Consider the following 25,741-nt stretch of genomic DNA (forward strand, 5'->3'; position numbering starts at 1 on the left):
GTATAAATAGCGTAAGGATATTGATTTTTTTATATTATTTTGTAGTCCATTAAATTTCCCAGACATAACATTTGCACCATCATATGATTGAGCAACTATTTGTAGTTTAGAACTAAGTTTACACTTTTTCAGGTACCATTATATTTAATGATATAAACTCGTAGGTATTAAAAACACAAAAAAAAAAAATTAAGGCGATCACCGTATACGCTCCAAAAACGTAATCGACACTAATGCTGTGGCGGTCTGCAGCTTGCATATTTATAACTTTACAGGTATCGGAAAACAAGTTCTAGAATATTCGCGATTATCAATATATTATACCTACAAAATATGGTTTTCCCAACAACAATAAGCCGTGAATATTCCAGGTCATTCTCATATTGTCGTATCTCAACAAAATAAAATAAAAATTATAAATATCAAATATTGAAACACATAATTTTTTATTTTGACGTTTACATTCTGGGGGGGCTTAAGCCCCCCCCCCAAGTCCCTCCCGATATCTGCCTATGTTGAACACTGAACTGACAATACGGATACCGGGATACATAACACATAAGCGCATCTAAGGAAGTTTGACCCCCTCACAAAAAAAAAAATGCTCATAGTTCATACATTATGTCTTAGATCAGTATTAATTAGATCGAAATTCGTATAACATCAATTCTATATGAATAAATACTAATAATAATGCTTATTACACGTTTGCTGTACGCGACACGTATACGTATAATACCTAATAAATTAATAAATAACAATACAAACGATATAGATATAATATATATTAATAACAGACCCTACTCAGTCAAAATAAAAAATAATAAGTGTAACTACCTTTTTAAAAACTTTGTTCCTACTTGCTTATATAACAATAAATCTGATTTTAAATTTGTAAAGGAAACCTTGAAACAAGTCTTGTACATTTTATTTGTAATAATAAAAGAATAAAGAAAATAGAGTAAAAATAATTATTTTGTATTTTTGTTGTTTATTAATTTTTCTAATAAAAATATGTAATCAATAAGAGGGTAAAGTTCCATTGGGTTATTTTTTAGGAAAATGTATGGAGGGGCTTCAGCCATGTAGAAATAACACGCGTATACACATTTTATGACGTCAATAACAAATATAATACGAATAGTGAAAACCTAATTAATAATATAATGAAAATAATGATCTTAATATTGCATTTATTCCCAATATTGATTCTGAGAAAACTAATATGGGATATTATTAAGTAAACATAATATAATATAATTTTATGTTAAATTAAAGGTAATAGGTTCAATAATCATACGTAAAATTTATAAATAACCAATTACACTTTTATCAACTATTATACTTACCAATCGATCACATACGAGTGAAATAACCAATTTCTAGGTAATTATAAAACCAAAAGCAGCATAATATTCTGGTGTTACTAAGAAAAAAAGCACGATAAGATTGTGAGATACAAACATCATGACATATTTAACATAATATGTATGATGTTTTTCAAGTTTCAAGAAATTGCCTGAAATGTCACTGATGTTTATACTTTTATAGGTTATTTCCTCTCACCTAAATGTAAATGCTTACATTTAAATTAAAAGCTTATAACGAAACGAAAGTCGAAAATTATTGATAATACATTCAATAGAAAACGAACTTGCGCAAAGAAAAATGAATATATCAACTTTTGTAACACTATATTGAAAAAAAGATCAACCATAATATTGGCATAGGTAGTTGAATGTAACAAAAACTATAAGCAGGCAGGTTTTACTAAACTAACTATATCTAACGGTTACCTGCAGGCACGTATCTAGGATCTCATTGGGGGGGGGGGGATTAACTTTTTAGGAATAGTCTAAATTCTCAATAATGACTATAATACATTTTTATTATAAGGTTATAGCCTGAGCTTCCATCACAGCCCCACTTACATTATGAAGTTAATTTGTTTATCAATTTCATAATAATGATTAATGAAATATTGTAGTCCAAAGTTTGTAATAATCTATTAATCGTATGGTCTAAAAGATGTTGAAGTGCTATAAATGCATCGACTTCACTTACTTTAATTCCATCAGGATAACATCTTAACTAAGCCGAACGAACTTTATCGTATGATGGGTAAATATTAGCTCCCCTTTGTTTCGCTCCCAAACCCATATGTCACAAGCAATTTATAATTAGAATCAAATATATTGTGATTAATATTTGACGTTGACGGATATAATATATTGCAACCCATTTTTACATCATCGGTATTTATTCTAAATAACGAAAAAAAGTTGGTAAGTGGGTATCGCTTTGCTGTACATTAGGGGGTGGGGTGGACCTCTGACTAGGATAGGTTAAATTTGAATGCAATGATAGGTATCATTGTATACGAAAAACGATTCTGAACGGAGATGGTTTATCTGTCTAGGGTATATTATAGGTTATTAAAAAATTTCAAATCTTATAGATTTAAAAAGAAAATTTTTTATGAATTTCTAGCTTAAAATAATTTGCGAATTTTCGTGATTTTTACGTATGTTGTCAAAATTTAAATTTAAATGCTTGTAAAAAAAAAATGTGACTATGCATTTCTTTTATTTTTCAACTGCTATTATAAAAATATGTTCGGAGCCTTGCATTAAATTTTAAAATCTTAGACATAAAAGGAAAATACTTTAAGAATTTCTATCTAAGATAATTTGAACATTGCCGTAATTTTTACGTATTTAGTCAAAATTTGAATTTTAAATTCTTATAAAAAAAAATCGTGCCTATGTATTTTTAATATTTTTCAACTGCTATTGTTACAATGTGTTAGGAGCCTAGTATTTAATTTTCAAATCTTTGATCTAAAAAGAAAAACTTTTATGAATTTCTATCTAAGATAATTTGAAAATTGCCGTAATTTTTACGTATTAAGTCAATATTTGAACTACAAATGCTAATAAAAAAAAAATTGTGCCTATGTATTTTTATAATTTTTTAATTACTATGAGAATAACTTATGAGGAACTTTGTATTAAATTTTAAAGTATTTGATAGGGCCAAACAAATTTTATTAACACTTCAAAAGAAAATGTTCAGAAGAATTGAAAATTTCATTTGTCTATAAATATCTCGAAAAAAGTCAAAATATTTTGAAAATTAAATCATGTAAAGAAAACGCCAATCTAAATAACTGATAAAATTTTCAAGTATCTACGACTTATACTTTTTGAATAATAACAAATATTTAAAATCGTTTCAGGATAAATCGTTATCGTTACGCTATTTCGTAAAAATTTAAAATTCAAACGCACTTAAAATTGTTCCTAAAATGATGCTTCGAGTTTTCTGTATAGCTAATTGAAAGAAAACAAATGGAAAACTTAGTGTTGTTTTTTTAATCCTTAGTTATAAACACAAATTTTTTTATGATTTTTCAACTTCAAAATTACTTGCAAATTTTCGCGTTTTCGACAGATTTTGTAAAAATTTGAATTATAAACGCGTATAAAAAAAAATTGTGACTTACGATTTTTAATTTTTTTTAGCTACAATAAGAATAACTCATAGAGAACCTTGTATTAAATTTTCAAGTTTTTTTGGTGATCCAAAATTTTTTACCGATACTTAAAAAAAAATTCTCATAAAAATCGTAAATTCAGAGGTCTATAAATAACAGAAAAAAAAATATTATTATTAAACATTAAACTAAAAATTTTACAAATTTTGACTCAATATTCTCAGTAATCACTAATCAGTATGAAATATAAATTTTAAATACCATGAGGCATGAGGTATACTGTCATCTAAGTCTAATGAACAGATTTTCACAGTCCTGTCAACTCTTGGTGGTTCTATACAATATAAATACATCAAAATCTTCACCTAATTGAAAAAAAAATAATATTAATAAATATTAAACAAATTTTTCTAACCAATTGAGTCTTTAGTAATCACTAATCACGTTTAGCTCTTTTAGTTTAAAAATTGGAGTGAATTGACTTCTTATACAATTTAAAGCTAAGATTATTATTTAGACAACCTCATTGGTTTTTATTATATTTTAATTTTGAAGCGAGTTATAAGAATTGTAACTTTTAACATGTACCTACAAGGCTACATACCATTTACAATTTTAAAGTATAAGTAATAGTACTGAACATGTAATTACACAGGTACTAATAACATAGGTATCACTATTTAATGAATTAATATTTAAATTGTGAACTCATGGGCCTCCACACGAACATGTTTAGTGGGGCATATTATTTTCTTAAAGAGTAAATAAAATATTTGACATAACTTACCAAGCGGTAATAACAATGAAGGCGTATCTTCTTTATGTAGTCGTTTTGTACCAAGTATTTTAAATTGGGGATCAAAATGCATGTCACATTGTCACAGACTACATATTTTTCGTACGCTTCCATTATAGAAAGATTATTCAGTTTTTTATTGCTACATTTTGAAACCCATATATCAAACAAATGTGGATCTTTTGGGAACCTATGCTTGATACCTTTACGGCTTTTGCAACTATTTACAACACACATTTGTGACGGCATTATAAAATGATTCGTAACGTATACACTATTACACTAAACTTTTATAAAATAAAAACAATAAAAAAAGTAATGTATAATGAAATAGTATAATGTGAAAATATAATGTACCGCATGTAATTCGTTACTACACAAGTACAAAAGAAAAAAGAAATAATATTTGTCTTGTTTTGACTTTTGGTCTACTACATAAATAAATATAAATATTATGTTTGGTTAGTGCTGTTGGTAGAACAGTTTATGAAAAATATGGAGTAGTTGATAACAATTGTCGCTAAAATGTTGGTCATAATAAGGCGATAGGAGTTATCCCCCTATGACAGTGACGTATCCACGAGAAGAGAAGGTATAGGTCTGGACTTCTAAATCTAGAATTTATTCTTATCAATCGACACTTAATGTTCCTAATGTACCCATCTTAAATTAAATACTATTGTTACTAATTAAATATTACTTTTAACACTTACATTACGAACTTAAGAGGACGTCTAACCCGCATGTGTTGTCTCCGTCTTACACACGTACGATCTAGCAAATTATCGATTGCTAATTTCAATAGGGTATTGTCAGTTTTGATATTAGAGTGGATCCACCTATTATCAAACTTTTAGGTAGCAACATTATCTGTGTTCTCTCGTTGGTTTTTTACGATATTTTAATTTTTAAGTGAGTTATGAACATTTTAAAATATTCATAATTTGCATACCCATAACTCACTTAAAAATTAAAATATCGTAAAAAACCAACGATAGAACACAGATAATGTTGCTACCAAAAAGTTTGATAATAGGTAGATTCACTCTAATATCAAAACTGACAATAGGTACCCTATTGAAACTAGCGAACGAACATTTCCTATGTCGTACGTGTGTAAGACGGAGACAACACATGCGGGTTAGACGTCCTCTTAATAACTGAAGAACAAAATATGCTATAACGACAATATTGAAATTTACCTTAATTTATATGCAAGACACAAGTTGCAATATTTATGTTAGGTAAATATAAAATCAAAATGCAACTATTAGGTAAGCGTATATGTTCGTCATACATATACTAGGTAATTATAATTTTTAATGCAAGTGTATATACATATTATATGGTATGCACATTGATTAAGCATACTTAATCAATGCTGGTTTCCACAATGCATTTATTTAAAATGTCGGTTGTCTAATTGAAAATATAATTAAACATTATTTAATAACCAACTTTTATTTCAGATTACTATACCTATTTATGTTATTATTATATTTATAAATTCATAATTCATATTATTATTTTATTTTAGATGTTTTAGATTCTGAATGGACAATGGACTAATGGAATAAATGGAGTGATAATCAACGTATTTATTTTACAATGATATGTTTTTTTTCGAGTCAGTGTACACGAAAATTAGTTTAAAAATGCTTCAAATTTCAACTAACTTGACTTTTTTGAGTTAGCCATTAAACATTTTTGTTTTTTAGTTTTTTTTTTCAATTATAGTTTATAAATTATTTTTCACTTGGTCAAAAAACATAGAAATGTAATACGAGGTTCTTCATAAGTTGTTAGTAGTGTAATTAAAAAAAAAAGTTGATTGTAAATTAAAATCATGAATATTTTAAAATTATTTTATCCTGAGTTAGAAATTCATAAAAAATTTTTTTTCATATTTAAGGTTTGAAAACTTAATTCGAGATTTTTCACAAGTTGTTCTTCTTATAATAAAAGTTAAGGGGAAAGTAACATTCATTTTTTATGATTGATCTTATAAGTTTTTAAGACATTAGAATCATTAGATATACTGTAATCGACACTCATCGTAGATAAATTATAAAGATTTCTCGTCGAATGACTTTTGTATTTTATATTGTAATTCAAAAACGATTAAATATGCTGTAGATTCTAGATATGCTTAATTTTTTTCACCAAATTTTTATTATATAATTTTCTAGAGGTACATAATTATATATTCAAAATATTTGATTCTTTTTGAAATATTTAAAGACATTTGAAATTTGAATTTATTTTTTCTATGAATATCGTTAAAAAAATTTTCATTTATATATGAAATATATATTGCAGTGATAAAATGTGGATATCATATATAGTTATAATTCTTAATACGTTTGGTGTTCATGATGTGATAAGTCAATAGTCTATAAATAGATTATTGTAAATGAAAAAAAATTAAAATTATTATTAGGTTCATTGGCCCTGAATTTTTGGGACAAAAATTGCCTTGATTACTTATAATATAACGACTATTGAGTAGGTGTCCTCTATCAATAACATTTAAACACACTTATGACCATAATATTAATTGTAAAAATGAAATGAAATTAATTTTAAATATTATATTGAAGCATGTATATTTCAGACCATTACTATAGTTAGTAGTTACATTGTAAATAAGTTTGTAGTAGATCATTAAGTCAGTTAGGTTAACTTAAAAGTGAATAGCAATATTATATTTTAATATAAATATATACCTTGACACTAATGCAGTAATCAGGCCCGATTCAAGTGCTTAAACTCACCTAAGCAAACTTGAGTTTTTCCGCCGCTTACATGTAAATAGTAAATACTACATCATATTTTTTTTTACATAAACGTTACTAGAATAGTCTTAATTTGAGTTCATTTTATTTATTTACATAAAACTAACAATTATTTGATTAATATATTAATATATTAATATAGACATGCAAACTCCTACTAATTTAAAAATAGCTGTATTATAATTTATAATACAAAAAAGCGGGTAAGTCGTGGATGTCGCTCTGCTGTACAGTAGGTAACAAAGGGGTTACTGTAATGGATGGAATTAAATTTGAATCCAATGATATTATATCATTGTATACGAAAAACGATTCTGAGCGGAGACGGTTTATCTTTCTAGGATATATTATAGATTATTAAAAATTTGTATGAATTTCTAGCTAAAAATAATTTGCAAATTTTCGTGATTTTCGTGATTTTTACGTATGTTGTCAAAATTAAAATTTGAATGCTTGTAAAAAAAAATTGTGACTGTATTTCTTTTATTTTTCAACTGCTATTGTAAAAATATTTTAGGATCCTTGTATTAAACGTATAATACTAAATTTTAATGTATGGTTATTTTGGGTATGGTAATTTTTGGACATCAGTAGCCTGAATGTTTTAGATTTACAAATTTTGTACATGCACAAAAATGCTGGTGAATAGGTAGATAAATAATAATAAAAATAATATGACTGAATATTCAAATATTTAAAGAAAATATTTCCCCATTTTCCAAGAATAGTTTATGAAAACGCGTATTACGACCACTCGCTATGTACCGACTAAATGTCCTTTATAAGACTAAAAATAAATAAAAATACGTAGAAAATTCCAACACTAATCACCGTGATGGTTGCAATCCGACTACCTGTTACTGTTTATTTGAACTCCTAGCTATCTAATGAACTAAATAGAAATTGTTTGTCAAATAACAGATGGTTAGGTATTTTATTTTTGTGTTTCAATTATTTTATAAATATCCGAATTCTCGTGATTTTTAATAGGTTCCTAAAATGTGACCATCATCATATGAAATGAGAAAGAATAATACAATATAAGGACCGTTTTGTCCTATGAAGTGATTTATTATTTTATTGTTACACCCCTCCCCCACTTCCCCACCAACATAATATTATAATTTATGCTTTAATATATAAAATATATAAATAAAATACTATAATTTATTGTACAACATTCATTATTACGTAAGTAATGGTATGTCATGTGTGTGTGTGTGTGAGTGTGGTGTTATTAGGAGCAGCGCGCGTGGTCCGCATAGCACAGTACGCGCAACCGAAATGACGAAGGGTGCTGTGCGCACGAATGTACCGAGAATCAACAAATATATTAATATTATTTCCATATAAGTCCAACCAGCCGCCCGCCCGCCCGGTACCGCGAATGACGACGAGTAGGTACGGTGAGCAAATACGGCGTATTGATTATATTATTTCGCGAACTCGTCGCGTCGTCGCCGCGCGTTCTCTGGCGAGATCGCGAGCGAAAGCCTACCGCCCGCCCTCCCAGCTAGGGGCACGCGTCCGTCCCCGCGGTACGCTGCCTCCGCGGGCGGTTACGCGGGAAATGAGAGGAAAAAGAGGCGGGAGAGCCGGCGGCACCGGCGACAGGGACAGAGCAGCAGCGTCGTAGTGTTACCCAGAACACCGACGGACCCGAAGCTCGCTTGGCTCACTCTCTACCACGTCCTCTTACGGATATCATCTCTCCCATCCCGGCGCTCTGCATTGGGCGCCACCGACAATAGACTGTGTTGACAATAATAATATACACTGTTATCGTCATTAATTAATATAATAGTTTAAATTACAGTTGTATTGTATTCGAACGGTGTAACCGGACAAAACCGATCCCGACATGGACATGAATCAAATTTTGAAAGACCTTCCTAAGGTACGTACATCATCATACCTGCAGTATTTGTGAAAACGACGGATGTACCTTTAAAATATAATATTATAATGATCTATGACTGTTGCGTGTATTTTTTTATATTATGATTAATGCATGGGTAGGTTAGGTACCTATCGTGTTTTACGCGCGAAATACGACACGAATCGACAGTAAGTTGATACACAGGCAGCTGGCAGCTGCTGGTAATAATAACATTACTATCGTTGATAATACTTATTAATATGTGATAAATACTTTTAATAATTGCGTTTATTTGGATTGGGTATACCTAGGTAAATGTATATTTTATAAATATCTGATTGTAGTTAAATAATCTGTTCAGCGGAACCATCTAGTACAACGCCTTGTACATATTATGTATATTATACGAGTATTATACTGTATAAATTTATATATTATTATTTAATATTATTATTGTTATTATTAAATTTTAAATGTTTATATTTATATAAATATGCTATTTTTAAAATTGCAAACTGCAATGAGCGATACGCAGTGTATATTGCATAGGTAGGTCGTAGGAACATCATAAAATAGTAAAGTGGTTGAAATAAATAATACTAATCGATTACTTAAAATACGAATAAAATCAAGGCCGTTTACTATTACTTCCTATAATATAGTAGAAACGTTTTATTAAATTACAACAAAGACGTAAAAAAAAAACCATTTACAAAAGATAACAAATTAAATCGTTTATTATATTATTTGGTTGCGCGTAACTAATTTTTATATTTATCACGCACTAGAACGTTTTATTTTAAGGTGTTAAAAATTTTAGTTCAAGTATAAACGAATAATTACAATAATATGATATAATTATGTAACTACTAACTAGTTATACAATAATTAAAGCAGAATTTTTTCTTTTTAATTTCAACTATAAAATTATAATTTGTTAATAATATGTTCAATAAAATTATTTAAATCAGTTATGAATGAAAACTATAGTGCTTAGTTTTATCACGTTCCTCGTGATATTCACAGAAGAGCGCCTAACAAAATTTGTACAAACAAAAGGGCACCGCTGTCATATAGAATTGCCATATCAAATTGACTTAACTCCTATAAGGAGCTCTATTAGCCATATTCACTTGCCTTCCAAATCTTTCAATACGATTATCCTCTACACAGCACGTTATCCGATCTTTAGCTGTATTTCTCCAGTTCCGTTTACTGGAGATATTTTTTTTACGTCATCTTGCCCTCAACATCAACTCGGGCGTCTTCTAAATTCCTTCTATCTTGCATGGCTTCTTTCGTAAATTTTACGTTTGAACAATCTTTTCTATTAGACATATATGATATTGATATATCATAATATATATACCTATTAATAATTGTACTCTTTTTAACCGCTATTTTTTTTACATTTTTATATTTAATTTAATTTTATATCGATATAATATGGAACTCTCATATTCTACACAGCCTTGTGGCTTTGGAGATCATCCAACTATCCCAACTATCATTAAAATGTAATTTTTTATTGGTATTGTCTCATCACGTTGTTCGAAAAAATTCACATTATTATGAAAAACATTATCGAATTTGTTAAGTATGCTGTCTAATATAGTTTTCATTTAATATTTATTTATTCAAAAAGACAAAAGGTCAGATTTTAAAATTTTCTGTTTATACTTGGTTTATTGAATTATCTATTATATTGACAATAAGCAGGCAGTTGGCTAGTTTTGCAGGTAGCTATTTTTAATCAAATGTAAATAGGTACAAATCAGAAAGTGTACATAATATAAAGGTTTAGTTTTTATCTTGTATTATAAATATTTGAGTTACCTAAGCCATGTAAATCTTTTAACTTTAAATAATAGAGATATATTGATATATACAATATTCAAATAACTGTTCAATTTCACGGTACCTATAAAAATATCAAATATTCTAATCTAATGGTATCCGTAGATTTTATTATGCATTACCTATTTGGCTATAATATGTGATAGACAGTAAAATATAAATATAATCAACGTCCAAAGGGTACCTTTAAATTAATGTTTGCAGAACATATATTATAAAAATAATTATTTAATATTTTTTTAATAGATCAGTTATGTGGATGCTAAAAAATTACAAAATTTAAATGATCAATGTGTCGTACTGTACCTACGTCTGTTTACCTATAGGCATTAGGCACGTGCACGTAAATAAGAAATATAATACCAATAATATGTCGTAGGTATACATCGTAAAGTGAAACCTCCACTAAATAAATATAATTAAATAGCTATGAAAAACGGACACTTCCAAATAGCAGATATTTTTTAAAGAACCTACTACAAACTTTCTATAAATTGAAACTTCTGAATAGTGGACATCTCCGAATAGCGGAAAAAATTCTAGCGATCAAGAGAGTTCGGTATTTAGAAGTTTCGCTGTATAAGTTATAACGAAATGTGTATATTGAATATTAATTTATCATTAATTTTATTTAATATATGAATATTGCAGTAAATGGTATATAATTGAGAAATTTAAAAACTTATTTTTTCAGGAAATGCGAGCTATGCACATCAAAGGAGAAAGAGCAAAACGTGAATTGGCTGAATTGGAGAAAAAGGAAAAGTATGCTGTAAGGAAGTTGATGGAGGCAACATTACAAAAGAAAAAGGAGAATGAGGGTAACATTTATAAATACTTTGATAGTCTGTTTTTTTGTTAAAATAATTTACAGTCTAACTGTATTATTTTTTGAATGATCGAAATTATTAAATAATAACTGATACTTGTATGTAGTACTAATATATAGGTATATACTACTTTTATATTTCAATAAACAATAAGACATTCAAAACACATTTGATTTTGTTTAAATATATCGGTATGATTGTATGACAAAAAAATAAAAATATAATGTATTACTGTATGAGGAGATGCTAATACGTTCGGTCCAAGCGTCCATTTACATATTTTATTTACCAACTTGCTCGAAATGACGAAATCTCTGAATCTTCAACAGTTTCATTTTCAACAGTTTCATTTTCAACAGTTAAATTAGTTGAAGCTATTTAGACACTTCAATATGAATTTAATAATTACTTTCAATTTTCGAGATTTCAAACGATACACAAAATGTTTTCAATTACTCGCAATCATTAAAGAATGATTGATGTTAACGATAAATTGTCGAGTTTTAGATGAAAATAATAGATTTACTATAGGTATTTACGGAGAAAACTGACAATATATTGTTAATAAGTTTATCAGCCCCCTCAGCCCTCCCCCTGGCTACGCCACTGACAGATATATATAATATGTATATATATTATATATACATATACATCACATATATAACTATATTTTATGATTTATCGGTACTGGGTTGAAAAATTATTTCCAACAACCTACAATATTAAATAAAAATGTTAATTTTTATTATATTTTATTATATTTTTTATTATTATTATTTCTTAATTGGTATTTTGATAATAAAATCAGAATTTTATTGTATCTTATATCGCATCGCATCATAAATTATTTTATGAAATACTAAATACATTGACCAAAAATGTATCGCGATACAAGATACTCGATACTTCATATAATTGTAATGAGGTACAAGATACAATTGTATCGAAGATACAATTGTATCGAAGATACTGCCCAACCCTGATTACAATATTAAATCAATAAAGTATTACCTAGTTTAATTGTATATTTATACACATTTATACGGTAAGAAATAATTTAAATAATGTATACATATTTATTATTTAGCAATGTTAAAAGCGGCTCAAGAAAGCTTGGATTGCTTGGTTCAAAAACTTAATGAACGAAAGGCTAAAAGCGAAATTTTGATGAAGAAAATCAATCAAAAACGCAGTAACTCGCTCATGGTAGACATGCAGGATAGAGAAGCAGCTCAGTAAGTTAAAGATTAGTAACAACATATTATATTTATATTGATAGGTAGGTATATTATCAAATATTATTATCTCGAGGCAGACCAAGGAAGAGATGGCTTGAAATAATAGAAGAGGATCTTAAAACTGTGGGAGTTAAAGAATGGAAGGAAATTATACAAGATCGAGAGAAATGGAGGGACATAGTGTTGGCGGAAAAAACTCTAAGGCTATAGTCGCTGACTGGCAATTTTCAGTTGCGCGATAGTAATCACGCAATCGAACGATTTGTGGCAAAACACAAACTAATTAGTTGGTCAAACTGATTAGTTGCATGTGAGCTCATTGTCACATATCACTGTGGAAGTCACCCATGCAATTAAACTATTGCGCAACTGAAAATTGCCAGTCAGCGACTAGCCTAATAGAGTTATAAAAGCCAGTTATAATGATGATGATAATTTATAATACCTATATATACCTGCACGGCTGCACAGTGACTATCGTTAATCGAAATATCATGTGATCAAAACTATACCTACTCTCATAAGATAAAATACAAATTATATATTTATAGAAATATTAAATTAAATTTTTAGTTTAAATTTTTTTATGAGAGTATTATTTTTTTAGAAATCATGCTGAGATCACAAAGCAAATGATGGAAAAGATACAAGAGCAAACTGAAATCGTAGAAGTAAAGATCTACCTATATAATTTATATTTTTTATTTTACATATTATTTGACTTGACTGAACTGTATACTTCGTGTTATAGAAGCAAACTATCATATTGAAACGTTCACATGGATCCAAAGAATCATCCAAGTACTATCGTTCTAAGATCAACAATTTGAAAGCAGAGATTGCGGACAAACAAAATGAACTGGATTATGTGTTGAATGTATACACCGGGTTAGGCAAAGCGTAAGGAACAATATTATTTATTCCAAACTTTAAATTAACTACTTAATTATTTATAATGTATAACATATATGTTGCCGCCCCAACAATGTAAATAGGTACCAATATATATGAGGGGTGGAAATCAAAAACGTACTATTGCTGATTTTTCAGGAGAAGCGATTTTCTATATCCCCTTGGCCCTTTGTGACCCAATGTCAATTAACTAAAGTACTATAAATGTGAAGTATGAGTTAAAGCGATTTAAAAAAAAATTTTTAAGTAGGTATAAATCCTATTTTTTTGTTGTATAAAAATGTAAAATAATCCAAAACGTACCTTTTCCATTAATTTAATGGAAATAGTTCGTTTTAGAAAATTTAATGGAAATATTTCGTTTTGGAAAACCTAATAAAATTCACTCCAAAATGTGCTTTTTCCAAAATAAAAATATAATTGATATCTAATTTATTGTATTTACATTTTAACTTTTTTTACGATTATTCTAAAATAATATGCTTAATATATGACACGTAAATAATTAATTCTAATGTGACATCTTCAATTTTTTTGGTAGTTAATAACTCTTATGATATTAAATTACAATAAAATAATATTGATCTTAAGTTTCTGAATAATAAGTAGATATTTAAATCAATGACTATAGTGGTATACATATTTAAATGGTTTTTAGCAAAAATAGCTGTCTTGCTACAGCTACAGCTGTTGTATTTTGTTGGTTTTTCTAAATCAAAATAATTATTAAAACTAAATGAACTTATAATATATTATAATATTCAGTAGGTAAATTAATTTGAGAGTCAGAAGCTGTATTATTATCTACATCTACTGAATTTCCAATATTAATTTTCATACCTACTGTATAAATATACTAAGAATATGTGTCTATACTCTATGATGCATACGAATTAAATAGGTAGGTTATTAAAAAAAAATATATTAATTTAATACTTTTTTAACTACCTAGGTATGAAGTGTAGGTACTGTGTAGATATACATTGAGTAGAATTTTGATTTTTGTACCTAACTATTATACCAGGTTGACAGTGCATACAAGAAATTATAAATAATACATACTTTACCTAAATCAACTTCATTAATGTATCTAGGTAATAATTGTTTAGTGTCTTAACTTATATTTGACATGTTTAACAGATAGTATAGATTATACTACCTATAAAGTTATAGCTTATAAAAATATAAACCATAGGGTAAAGAATATAAGCATATTATAATAAATTAGAAGTACCTACAGTATAAATTATCTACTAATATACCTATTAAAATAAATTAATGAATAATATGTATACTTACGTTCATTTTAATTGCAGCTTCCGCCAGTTTTCTAGATCTTTTCTTTGTATTCATATTTAATAGTTTATTAATATTATTGTTATAAAACAATGGGAGTGTGTGTCGTGCGACTAAGCGAGCAACAAACAATAACTGCATCGTGGTCATAGTAAATATTAGCTGGAACATTACACATTCATTATCAATATAAGCATGCCGTTTATAAATTGATCAGTAATTTTGAAGACAAGGAAGATTTTTTAAATTATTTAATAATATATTATTTCTATAAAGAGTACGTAACAGTGGTATTTGTTGTCTCCGCCTCACCAGTGCGTAATATAGCAAATTTACACTCAGCAGAACACTTGTAACTCCTTTAGCTTATAAATTACAGTGAACCGACCTATTATGAAACTTGATGGTAAGAACATTATCTGTGTTTTTACGTTGGTTTATTACGCACTGGTAAGACGGAGACAACAAATACCACTGTTACGTACAACGTACTCTTATAAAAACGACTCAAATGTGTTTAATAATCTAGGATTATATTTTTAATTTAATTTCAAACTTAATGATTGTGATAATAATTTAATATTATAAATTAGGTATTAATTATATTTTAGTACCTTTTGGATTAACTATTTTATTTCCCTGTACCTACAACACGGGCAATAGATTGTACGTTTTAACATAACGTAAAAAAAAGTACGTTTTGGAATAATTTACGGAAATAGTTCGTTTTGGTATAGTTAATGATTAGCGCCTATTATTTTAACATGGGCAATACTGCAATAGCACGTTTTGGCGTAAAACTGGAAAAAGTACGTTTTGATTATTTAAATATAATTTTCATGCATGGAAAAGGTTAGTTTTGGATTAAGCAGTCATTTTTAACAGCTGATTTGACCGGGATAAATATACTATTATTTTGGTCTATTCTGACAACACCAATCGATTTTTCGACGTTTTTTTTTTATAAGAATCGATATCTAACTCGTTTTTATCAATTTTGGCAATAGTACGTTTTGGATTTCCACCCCTCATATATAATTAGGTAATTAAGAAATAAGAACAACACCAATCGATTTTTCGACGTTTTTTTTTTATAAGAATCGATATCTAACTCGTTTTTATCAATTTTGGCAATAGTACGTTTTGGATTTCCACCCCTCATATATAATTAGGTAATTAAGAAATAAGAAGTAACGGGAGAAACAGCTGGTCACACACATATATCACTTGTCGTATTGTTTATTTTTGTTAAAGTTATAATTGAAGTTTTGAATGTCTTGTGAGTTATATAACATGTAAATTACCTATACACCTATACCCATACCTATCGGCTATCATACGTCGCCACGCCGTCTACGCGAATTAAGTAACACGGCCGCCGTAATATTAATAATATTATATTGTCTTCCTCCGTCCGTTGTCGTGAGCAAACCCGCGAACGTTATTTTCAAATTTTCGGTTTATTACGGTGCGAATCGCCAACATTTTTATACTGTTTTTTTATTGTGTGCGCTCATCGCTAACAAAATAAATATAATATTGTTTATTACAGTGTGTGTTGATTGCCACTGATTATTATTATTTGTATCAGATGTAGCCTGTAGTGTAGGTATATTATAGGTTCTGGTATAGCGGCCGCTGGCCAGTAGTGCTCCGATTTAACCAGTGGCGTAACTATGGGGTAGCGAGGGGTAGCGGTCGTGACCCCAAACATTTTTATGGGGTGGCAAGAGTATCATTTTGTTACCCCAAAATTATTTATATAATTTAGTAAAAAAAATCCGCGTCAGTGTGTATTTACTATTTATTTATCTTTAAATAGTTATCAAGAAAAAAATACGTTATTTGTGAATTTTCGGGGTACCACACGATTGCGTACGATGTTTCTTTTTGAAAACACAATTGCGTACGTTACACGATTGCGTACGATTTACTGTGCATCGTTGCTAAATTAATGTTTTTATTTTTGATCAGTAAAATTTAAATTTTGGAAAAATGACTTAAGTTATGGTACCACTTAAAAATCTCAATTTTCGATAAATACCTATGTTATAATAATATAGTACACAAAATAAAATAATTAAATGTTAAAATAATATAATAAAAAATAGTTATTCAATAATAATAAAAAAAAAAATTATGGAAGTAACCCCTGTTCTATAAGTTCAAAGCAAATGGCAACAGTGCTTCAAAGCTGCAGACAAAAATCGTACGCAATCGTGTTTTACCGGAATTTTCGTGTTATAAAACTGTATAATAATAGTATAATGATAAGTATAATATAATAATAATATATAAGTATAATGATTATTTCAAAATAATTTAGGAGGAAATTATGCGTATAAGTAGTACTCATCACTCATTATGGTGAAGTATTTAAAAGTGTTCGTTACCCCAAATATTTGCTGTTAGTTACGCCACTGGATTTAACTGTGGGTTTATATCATATTATTATTTATTTATTATTATATTCTGTCGTGCCATAAGGGCCGTACTTTATTTATATTCATATTAATTATTTTATATGAGTATCAGCTGTTAGAGCTGTGCTTATTATTATTTGACCATAAGGGCTGAGCATTTATATTAAACCTTATCCTGTTGGGCCAGAAGAGTCAAATTATTACATTTTTACTTGTCAGCCACAAAGGCTTTGATTTATTAATATTATATTTTGTATATCTACGACCTACCATTATTGTGTTGCTGTTATTTTTATATATTTGTACGATTATTATTTAATTTGTGTATTATACAGCAAATAATTATTTACCTGAAACGTGTTACCATTTTATTATTAGTAATTGTATATACACACCCACACGGCCACACTCATACACACTCTTACACCAATACACATTTTACACAACACGCGCTACACTGCTCGACAGTATTTGCCCGGCGATCCCGACCACTGCTGTCTGAGCTATTACACCACTACACATCCAGCTTTCTCCTCCATAATTTTAAGACCAAGGAGTTAGTGGGGCGCAATTATAAGTTGGTGACCGGGCGTGCGTATTATCATTATAATGCTCCCGGCCCGTACAATATAACTACAGATTTTAAATTAAAATTGCAGTATAGGTATTTAATTTAGACTACTGTGGCTCATAAGTCATCTGACGTATATGGAATACAATTAATCTAGTATTTAGCCAAACTCTTTAAAATGGATTTTATTTAATCAGTTAATTTCATCATTTAATATTTTATTATTCTAAGAAAAAGATTACCTACATTGAAGCCACTTGTAAGCTACTAAACTGAGTTACTGAGTACTTAAAGTTACATTATATAGGTAGTATAGGTATTTTACACATTAATGAAAATTACATTTTTTTTTTATATATTTTATTCTGCGGTCACCTCCAAACGAAAAAATATCTGATTTGTCTTTATAAATTCATAAAACGATTACCTTCAAGTAAATTATTCAAATCTATTAAACACATTTAGTGAATTATTAAAACTGTATCATTTACTATAATAATAACATTGCCATACTTATACACTTCCATAAAATTATTTTATTAATACCTACCTATAATGTTTTCTGTAAGTAAAATCTTATTATTTTGAATAATTCGACAACTTTTCCAATTAATGAACTTCTTGATACAACTTTTTACAATTTATTACATAATAGTACTGTGGTTTATTTTATAGGTATAATTTGATATTATATTTTCTATTATTTTATCTAATTCACAAAATGTCATGTATTTTTTCTATGCATTTTTAGTTGCCAGGAAATGCATCAAAAAAATGCCAATAAGACATCGGAATGCAAGGAAATGGATGAAAATGCTACTGCAATACAATCTAGTGTTGATTCATTGGACGACGATTTACAGAAATTAACTTCTGAATAAATCACTAATGAAAGAAACATCCTTTTAAAAATGTTGTTTTTTTTTTCATACAAACTTGTACGGTAGTTTCCCTATTTTATTTAACATTATTCTTTAGATACGATTTTAAAAATCGTGTGTGTTTAAAAGTGTGATCGTATGTGTTGTAATCGAATATCCCTTCATAAATACTATCTATATAATATTTTCCAATACTTTCTTTCAATGGCAGATTTGAATAAAAAAAATTGGAACTACCTAACTACCTATCAAATGTATTGTGTTCTTTGAATATAATAAAAACTGTCATTAATTTATGTGCTGTTTGTTAGATGTTAATAATTATAAATTACCTTCAAACATTTACCTAGAAATTGCCAATATCGTAAAATATTTGAGTAAAAATATTTTAAATACCATCTATTTGCAAATACCTACTTGAGTACATTTAATATATGGTGCTAAAAATGGCTCCCGTAGTCCCGTTTAAAAAGGTTTCAAACCAATGGATCTAATGTATAATTTTTATATTTACCTATATATTTTATGATTTTTTTTAAATAAAAACACTAACACTTAATAATTTTTATAATATCATATATTTTTTTAGTTTTTATTCACATTATCAAATATCTTATCAACTAAAAATAATTTTATAATTTGCATAGAATATAAATTTAAGTTAAATTTAGTTTAGTCAATTTTGGGTTTAGGATACAAGTTGATCCATCAAAATGGCTTGAAAAAAATCCATGAACCCGAATATAATATTTAAATTACGGGTTGCCATTTTAAAAAATGTAAGTTTTATTGCGCATGCGCAAGATACATGAGTTAAAAACATTGTAAGACACAGACTTTCACGATCCATTAGTCAAGTTTAATTTCCCGCAAACAGAATTGAAAAATATTTACATGGTAATGAGTGGTAAAGTGGCCCCTGATTTTTGGGACACACGGACACGGTGGTATATTGAAATCAAATGCCTCGGCGAATTAATATTATTATAAATAGTCTATATTTTATACTTTATAGAAATAATACAAAAAAAAACAAATCCTTTTGCTAGTTGTACATAAATACTTCGTACCTAGTTCGTTTTAAATGCAGCCACGCAAGTTTATAAGTATCACTATTGCAATATGTTTTGTGTATGTTTATGCATTTTGTAGTGGTACAAAAATGAACCACCGAGCAGTAAAGTGTATTATTTTATTGTGGATTTGTGGATCGACGACGCTCGACAGTCGACGATTGTCAGATTATTTTTTATCTAGATTCTAGACTGGTACACGAGCGTCTAATACATAGATAGAGGAGCCGTTCCGTATCTCACACATAATAATTATTGATGCACAGAAAGACTACTTTTGACAGTGCTACCTTCCAAAAAAAAAATAATTGTAACGTTTATTTTAATTTTTGACATTCTGTTGTCATTATTGCACATAATATTATCATGAAAGATTATTAATTTTGGTAGTTACTGATAATATAATAATATAATGTTTATTACCTTTACCGGCTTTACCTACTCACTTGATCCGTTGAATGTTGATCGTTTCTTATTTATTCTGGTTGTGACTTTGTAAGTGTGACTTAAGTGATATTTGTTTAATTTGTCTGGTCTGTGCCACCGTGCCCCGTTGCTGTTTATTTAGATATTTTTTCTATCCCTACTACATACCTACAATGCCTAGTTGTTTTATTTGTGGTAGAACTAGAAATGCCAAAACGAAATCTGAAAACATCACTTTTCACAGGTAAGTGAAACCTAAGTATTACACCAAGTGTTTACCAAGTATTCAAATATTTTTCACAATTCACAATAAGTATTTGTATATATTTATAACATAGAGTGTATATATATATATATATATACCGTGTGTCCCAAAAAACAGGGGCCACTTTACCACTCATTACCATGAAAATATTTTTCAATTCTGTTTGCGGGACATTAAACTAGACTAATGGATCATAAATTTCTATGACTTACAATTTTTTTAACTCATGTATCTTGCGCATGCGCAATAAAACTTACATTTTTTTTAATGGCAACCTGTAATTTGAATATCATATTCGGGTTAATCGATTTTTTTCAAGCCATTTTGATGTATCAACTTGTGTCCTAAACCCAAAATTGACTAAACTAGAGCTATGGAGAGTTAAAAAAATTAAATTTATAATAAGTTCCACATTTTAATAGGTATAGGTAGGTAAATAACAAAAATAGAAATACCAATGCTCATTATTATTTTAATAGATACTTAATTATAGGTAATTCTAATGGAAACAAAAATACACTTCTTCTTTTTTGGCCTCGGCCAATTAAGACCATATGCAATTTCATAATGTGTAATAATAAAATAAGATAATAATTCATAAATAGTAAATAGTTAATTAATTTAATAATAATAATTTTGATTGTTATTGTTGCTTGGTGTTTAAAAAAAAATAATAAGTACGTACTACAGTTAGAAAAAAAAATTAAATTAAATTAATTTAATTTTTTTAATTCTCCATAGCTCTAGTTTAGTCAATTTTGGGTTTAGGACACAAGTTGATACATCAAAATGGCTTGAAAAAAATCGATAAACCCGAATATGATATTCAAATTACAGGTTGCCATTAAAAAAAATGTAAGTTTTATTGCGCATGCGCAAGATACATGAGTTAAAAAAATTGTAAGTCATAGAAATTTATGATCCATTAGTCTAGTTTAATGTCCCGCAAACAGAATTGAAAAATATTTTCATGGTAATGAGTGGTAAAGTGGCCCCTGTTTTTTGGGACACACGGTATATGTAGTGTATATGATCCTACTATTCCAGATTTCCCACTAAAAGTTTTATTTTACAAAAATGGCATGAATTCATTATTAGCAATAATCGAAAGCTGGAAGATATCAACAAAAATAGTCTTATATGTTCTTGTCATTTTACTCCGCAGTCTTTTATTGTACACAATAAAAACATAATATTACAAAAACACGCTGTACCAACAATTATAATAGCAAGAGTTAAAGGTGTAAGTATTTATTTAATATATTTATTTTAACTTTAAAATAATTTGAATTTGTGCTATTTTGCTTATTTTCTATATCATAGGCAAAAACTATGTTTTCTGAACTTAAAGAAGAGATACCCCAAGCAACCTCATCTATAAGTAGTAGTTCAAATCTTCAAATGAAAAGGATCTTGGTTAAAGTAATTATATTAATTTTTTTAACTTGTTTAATGACTACCAAGTTATAATCATTTTTTTTTCAGGTAACTGATAATAGTGAACGTGAACATGGTATTCTACCACTAGTCAATCTTGAATTGGAACAATCTATGGCAAGCGTGTCATCAGATGTAATTAATTCATCAACTAATACAGCAGAAGTAAAACTACTCATAATATATACTTAGTTTATTAAAATTTATTATTTAAACAAAAATATATTTTTTTTTAGATAACTGATAATAATGAACCTATGAATAGTACATTAGAATTCGTTGATAATGATTTAGATCAATCTATGGTAAACGCATCACCAGATACATTTAATTCACCAACTCCTACTATAAAAGTAAAGTCAGCTTATTTAACTGCATCCAAGACTTCTATTGATGATACACCAAGACGATCATTTCTTAAATATGGAATTCGTCAGTTATCAAATGAAATTCAGATCAAAAATAGCAAATTAAAAAAATTACAACAAACTATTCGGCGTCAAGACAAAAAAATTGCTACCATGTCAGAAATCATCAAAAATTTAAAAAATAAAAATCTTTTAAATGAAAATGATTCTGATGTTCTTTTTGAATCTTTTGGTAAATATGCTAATTTAATAACGAATTGGTCTGAAAATAGCTTAGGGAAAAAAGTGCCTAAATATAGTCCTGCTATTAAACAATTTGCTTTATCATTACACTTTTTTTCTCCTAAAGCTTACCAATATGTTAGAAAACAATTTAATACAATTATACCACATACACAATTTTGTGGTACAAAGTATTATGACAGAGTTGATTTTGGCAACAATTTGGACAGCGATTCTTTAGATTTAGTTAAACAATGCTTGGTGTTTATGGTGGTTTCTATAAATGAGGGTTGGAAAATTCCAATTGGTTATTTTTTGACTTCTAACTTAACAAGCATGCAAAAAGCTGGACTGACAAAACAAGCTTTATACCTTCTAAAAGCCACTGGAATTAAAGTAGTTAGCTTAACATTAGATGGTTGTTCCATAAATCTTACCATGGCATGCATTTTAGGTTGCGATTTAAATATTGAAACACTTAAAACTAATATTGTAGTAGAATTATCTGACAAAGAAACAGAAAATATTTGTTTATTTCTAGATCCTGCTCACTTGATCAAGCTTGTGCGAAATGCTTTCGGCGAAAAAAAAATATTTCAACACAAAAATGATTACATTAAGTTTGATTTTATTGAAACTTTGTTTTTATTGCAGGAACAAGAGGGTTGCCACTTAGCCAATAAGTTAAGAAAACAACATATTTTTTATTTTAAGCAAAAATGAAAGATAAACTTGCTACACAATTATTTAGCAAATCAGTTGCAGATGCATTGAAATTTTGCAAAAATAAATTAAATATTAAAAAATTTTCTGATGTAGATGCAACAGTTGTATTTATTGAATTATTTAATTCGGCTTTTGATATTTTAAATTCACGTTCTATTAATACTACTGATGAAAAAAAAGCTCTTTGTAAGGAAAATTTTCATTATATTACAGACTTTACTGAAATGTTTACAGAATATGTGAAACATTTAAAGATTAGAGAGAAATTAATTTCATACCAGTACTAGAATCAAATAGAAAAACAGGGTTTATGGGTATATTGGTTTGCTTAAATTCTTTATTACAATTGCATTATAAATTAATCGCTGCTGGTATACTTGAGCATTTTAAATTGTACAAAATAAGTCAAGATCATTTGGAATTATTTTTTGGGACCATAAGAGCTCAAGGAAGGTATAATAACAACCCAACTGCACGCCAATTTCAATCTGCGTACAAAAAATTTGTTATTAGAGTAAATGATATAGGATCTTTTAATACAGGAAACTGCATACCACTTGAAAATATTGACATTTTAAATTATTCAAGCTCAGATCCAATCAAAGTAATAAATTTGAGTAGTAATAATTATAATGGTTAATTTGATTTAATACTTTCTGAGCAAGATAAGTTAGAAAATGATGTAGTGGAATCCTATATAAACGGTCATGATTATGTTTGTAAACCCAATGAATATACTATTAGTAATTTTTCAAAAGAAGTTACCATTTATATAGCTGGATTTGTTGTTTACAAATTAGCATCAGCTCTACATTGTGACATTTGTATAAAATCATTATGTGCAATTAATATAGGAGCATTTTTAAATTCTTTAATAACTATGAAAAATAGAGGTGGTGATCATGGTGGTCTTATGTACCCAAGCGATGATGTTCTGGAAATTTGTTTTCAAACTGAAAAGCTCCTGAAGATATGTAATTTTGAAACAAGGAATATCAATACTATAGATATTCAATCCAAAATTCTTGGCTATGTCTTACACCATCGAAAAATATTTAAATCTTTACAATTTCATAGTGCTGAGAATAATTGCCCTTTCTCAGATCATCTTGTATTATTAATAAAAGCTATATCTTATACATATATAAAATTAAAAGTTAATCATAGTTTAAAAAATCACAATGAAAAACCATCATTAAGGACTTGGTATAACAAATTGATACTTTTCAGAGGCCAGTGAAAAAGATATTGCAATTAAATAATTATTTTTATATTTAATATAAGTTTACAAAAAGAAATTATGATCTATGTCTTTAAACTTTAAATCTATTCTGTATTTCTGTTTATGTAAATAATGTAATATGAATCATGTATAATATGTAATTCTTTTTGTACAATAATAAATGAATATTTTATATTGCCAATAGGGCAATAGTGTGTAAAAAGTAGTCGTTCTTTGCATCAACTGCATTGAACTATAATGATAACTGGAATGCTCACCCGCCATAAGACTAATGTAAACATAACCGAGATAGCCTGTTAGAAAAAGACAGCAGATAAAATTATAAAAATGATGTTGCCATCTCTTTTTATCACACTTATCAATATGATTGGTTACCAATAAATAATAATATTGTTGTTTTTTCTTTGTTTTAAACTTATTCATCATAATTTAATACTGTTAATTTGTGGTGTATGGTTTTATTTTTATTATGCTTTAATGGTTGTATGAATGCTTTTAAATGTAATAAATCAACTATTATTTTTCACTATGATTTCTTATACAGTTGAAAATTTTGCTATTTTATTTTATGTAAAATATTTTTATTAATATATAGTTTTATTGTCATTACAGGAAAAATATCCAGCTGAAGTCAACTCAACATATATTACCTAGTTAACTTAACACATTATATTATAACTTAAAGGTTAAGACTATAGTTAAAGTATCTACAATTTCTTATAGTATCATTAAATAATTACTTATTTTAGGAAATTTTGGCCAAGAAGTATAACAAAAATCTATTGAAGATTCTGTTTACTGGATCTTTCCTGTAGTAATCGTTGCTATATATATTATACATATTATACAATATCAAATTAAGTTAGGAAAGTAGTAAGAACAATAATTGAAGTAATTTGTAGGTACAGCTTCAGGTAAGTAGTGTAAGTAACTTTTCTTTTAATTACGTATATTATAAATACCTACTATGTTTTTATTTTAATAAAAATCAATTTTTTGTCATTTTA

The 25,741-nt window shown here is 27.9% G+C and overlaps 3 protein-coding genes across 10 annotated transcripts in view; all 3 read left to right on the top strand.

The window, feature by feature from the left end:
• LOC107166238 (protein maelstrom 2-like) overlaps positions 1–5,848 on the top strand; it is a 28,532-nt gene extending 22,684 nt beyond the window's left edge. Inside the window, exon 10 of the mRNA XM_089217525.1 lies at positions 5,830–5,848. The gene's annotated coding sequence lies outside the window, so the exon portion shown is untranslated. The remainder of the gene's footprint in view (positions 1–5,829) is intronic.
• A 2,858-nt stretch (positions 5,849–8,706) lies between these two features.
• LOC107166237 (uncharacterized) lies at positions 8,707–19,270 on the top strand. The gene is made up of 6 exons (XM_089217528.1): positions 8,707–8,984; positions 11,518–11,644; positions 12,741–12,888; positions 13,499–13,562; positions 13,643–13,791; positions 18,845–19,270. The coding sequence occupies exons 1-6, from the start codon at positions 8,949–8,951 to the stop codon at positions 18,972–18,974; spliced, it is 654 nt and encodes a 217-aa protein (XP_089073654.1). The 5' UTR covers positions 8,707–8,948; the 3' UTR covers positions 18,975–19,270.
• A 1,185-nt stretch (positions 19,271–20,455) lies between these two features.
• On the top strand, positions 20,456–25,741 carry LOC107171589 (uncharacterized). Of its 8 annotated transcripts, none has more exons than XR_016189633.1 (8): positions 20,456–20,717; positions 21,786–21,981; positions 22,062–22,160; positions 22,224–22,340; positions 22,412–22,775; positions 23,420–23,448; positions 25,347–25,419; positions 25,484–25,741. XR_016189633.1 is itself a non-coding variant. In XM_089216895.1 (8 exons), exons 1-7 carry the CDS (start codon positions 20,647–20,649, stop codon positions 25,390–25,392), a joined length of 1,035 nt encoding a protein of 344 aa, XP_089073021.1. In that variant the 5' UTR covers positions 20,456–20,646; the 3' UTR covers positions 25,393–25,419; positions 25,484–25,741. The 8 variants fall into 8 exon arrangements, 6 of the variants coding, with proteins under 6 accessions (XP_089073021.1, XP_089073020.1, XP_089073024.1 ...); XM_089216895.1 differs by having other exon boundaries at positions 23,307–23,448; XR_016189634.1 differs by lacking the exon at positions 23,420–23,448.

The sequence above is a fragment of the Diuraphis noxia genome, unplaced genomic scaffold (genome assembly GCF_037042655.1).
Source record: "Diuraphis noxia isolate RWA-SAM2 unplaced genomic scaffold, SU_Dnox_SAM2 contig0001, whole genome shotgun sequence".
Classification (NCBI taxonomy): domain Eukaryota; kingdom Metazoa; phylum Arthropoda; class Insecta; order Hemiptera; family Aphididae; genus Diuraphis; species Diuraphis noxia.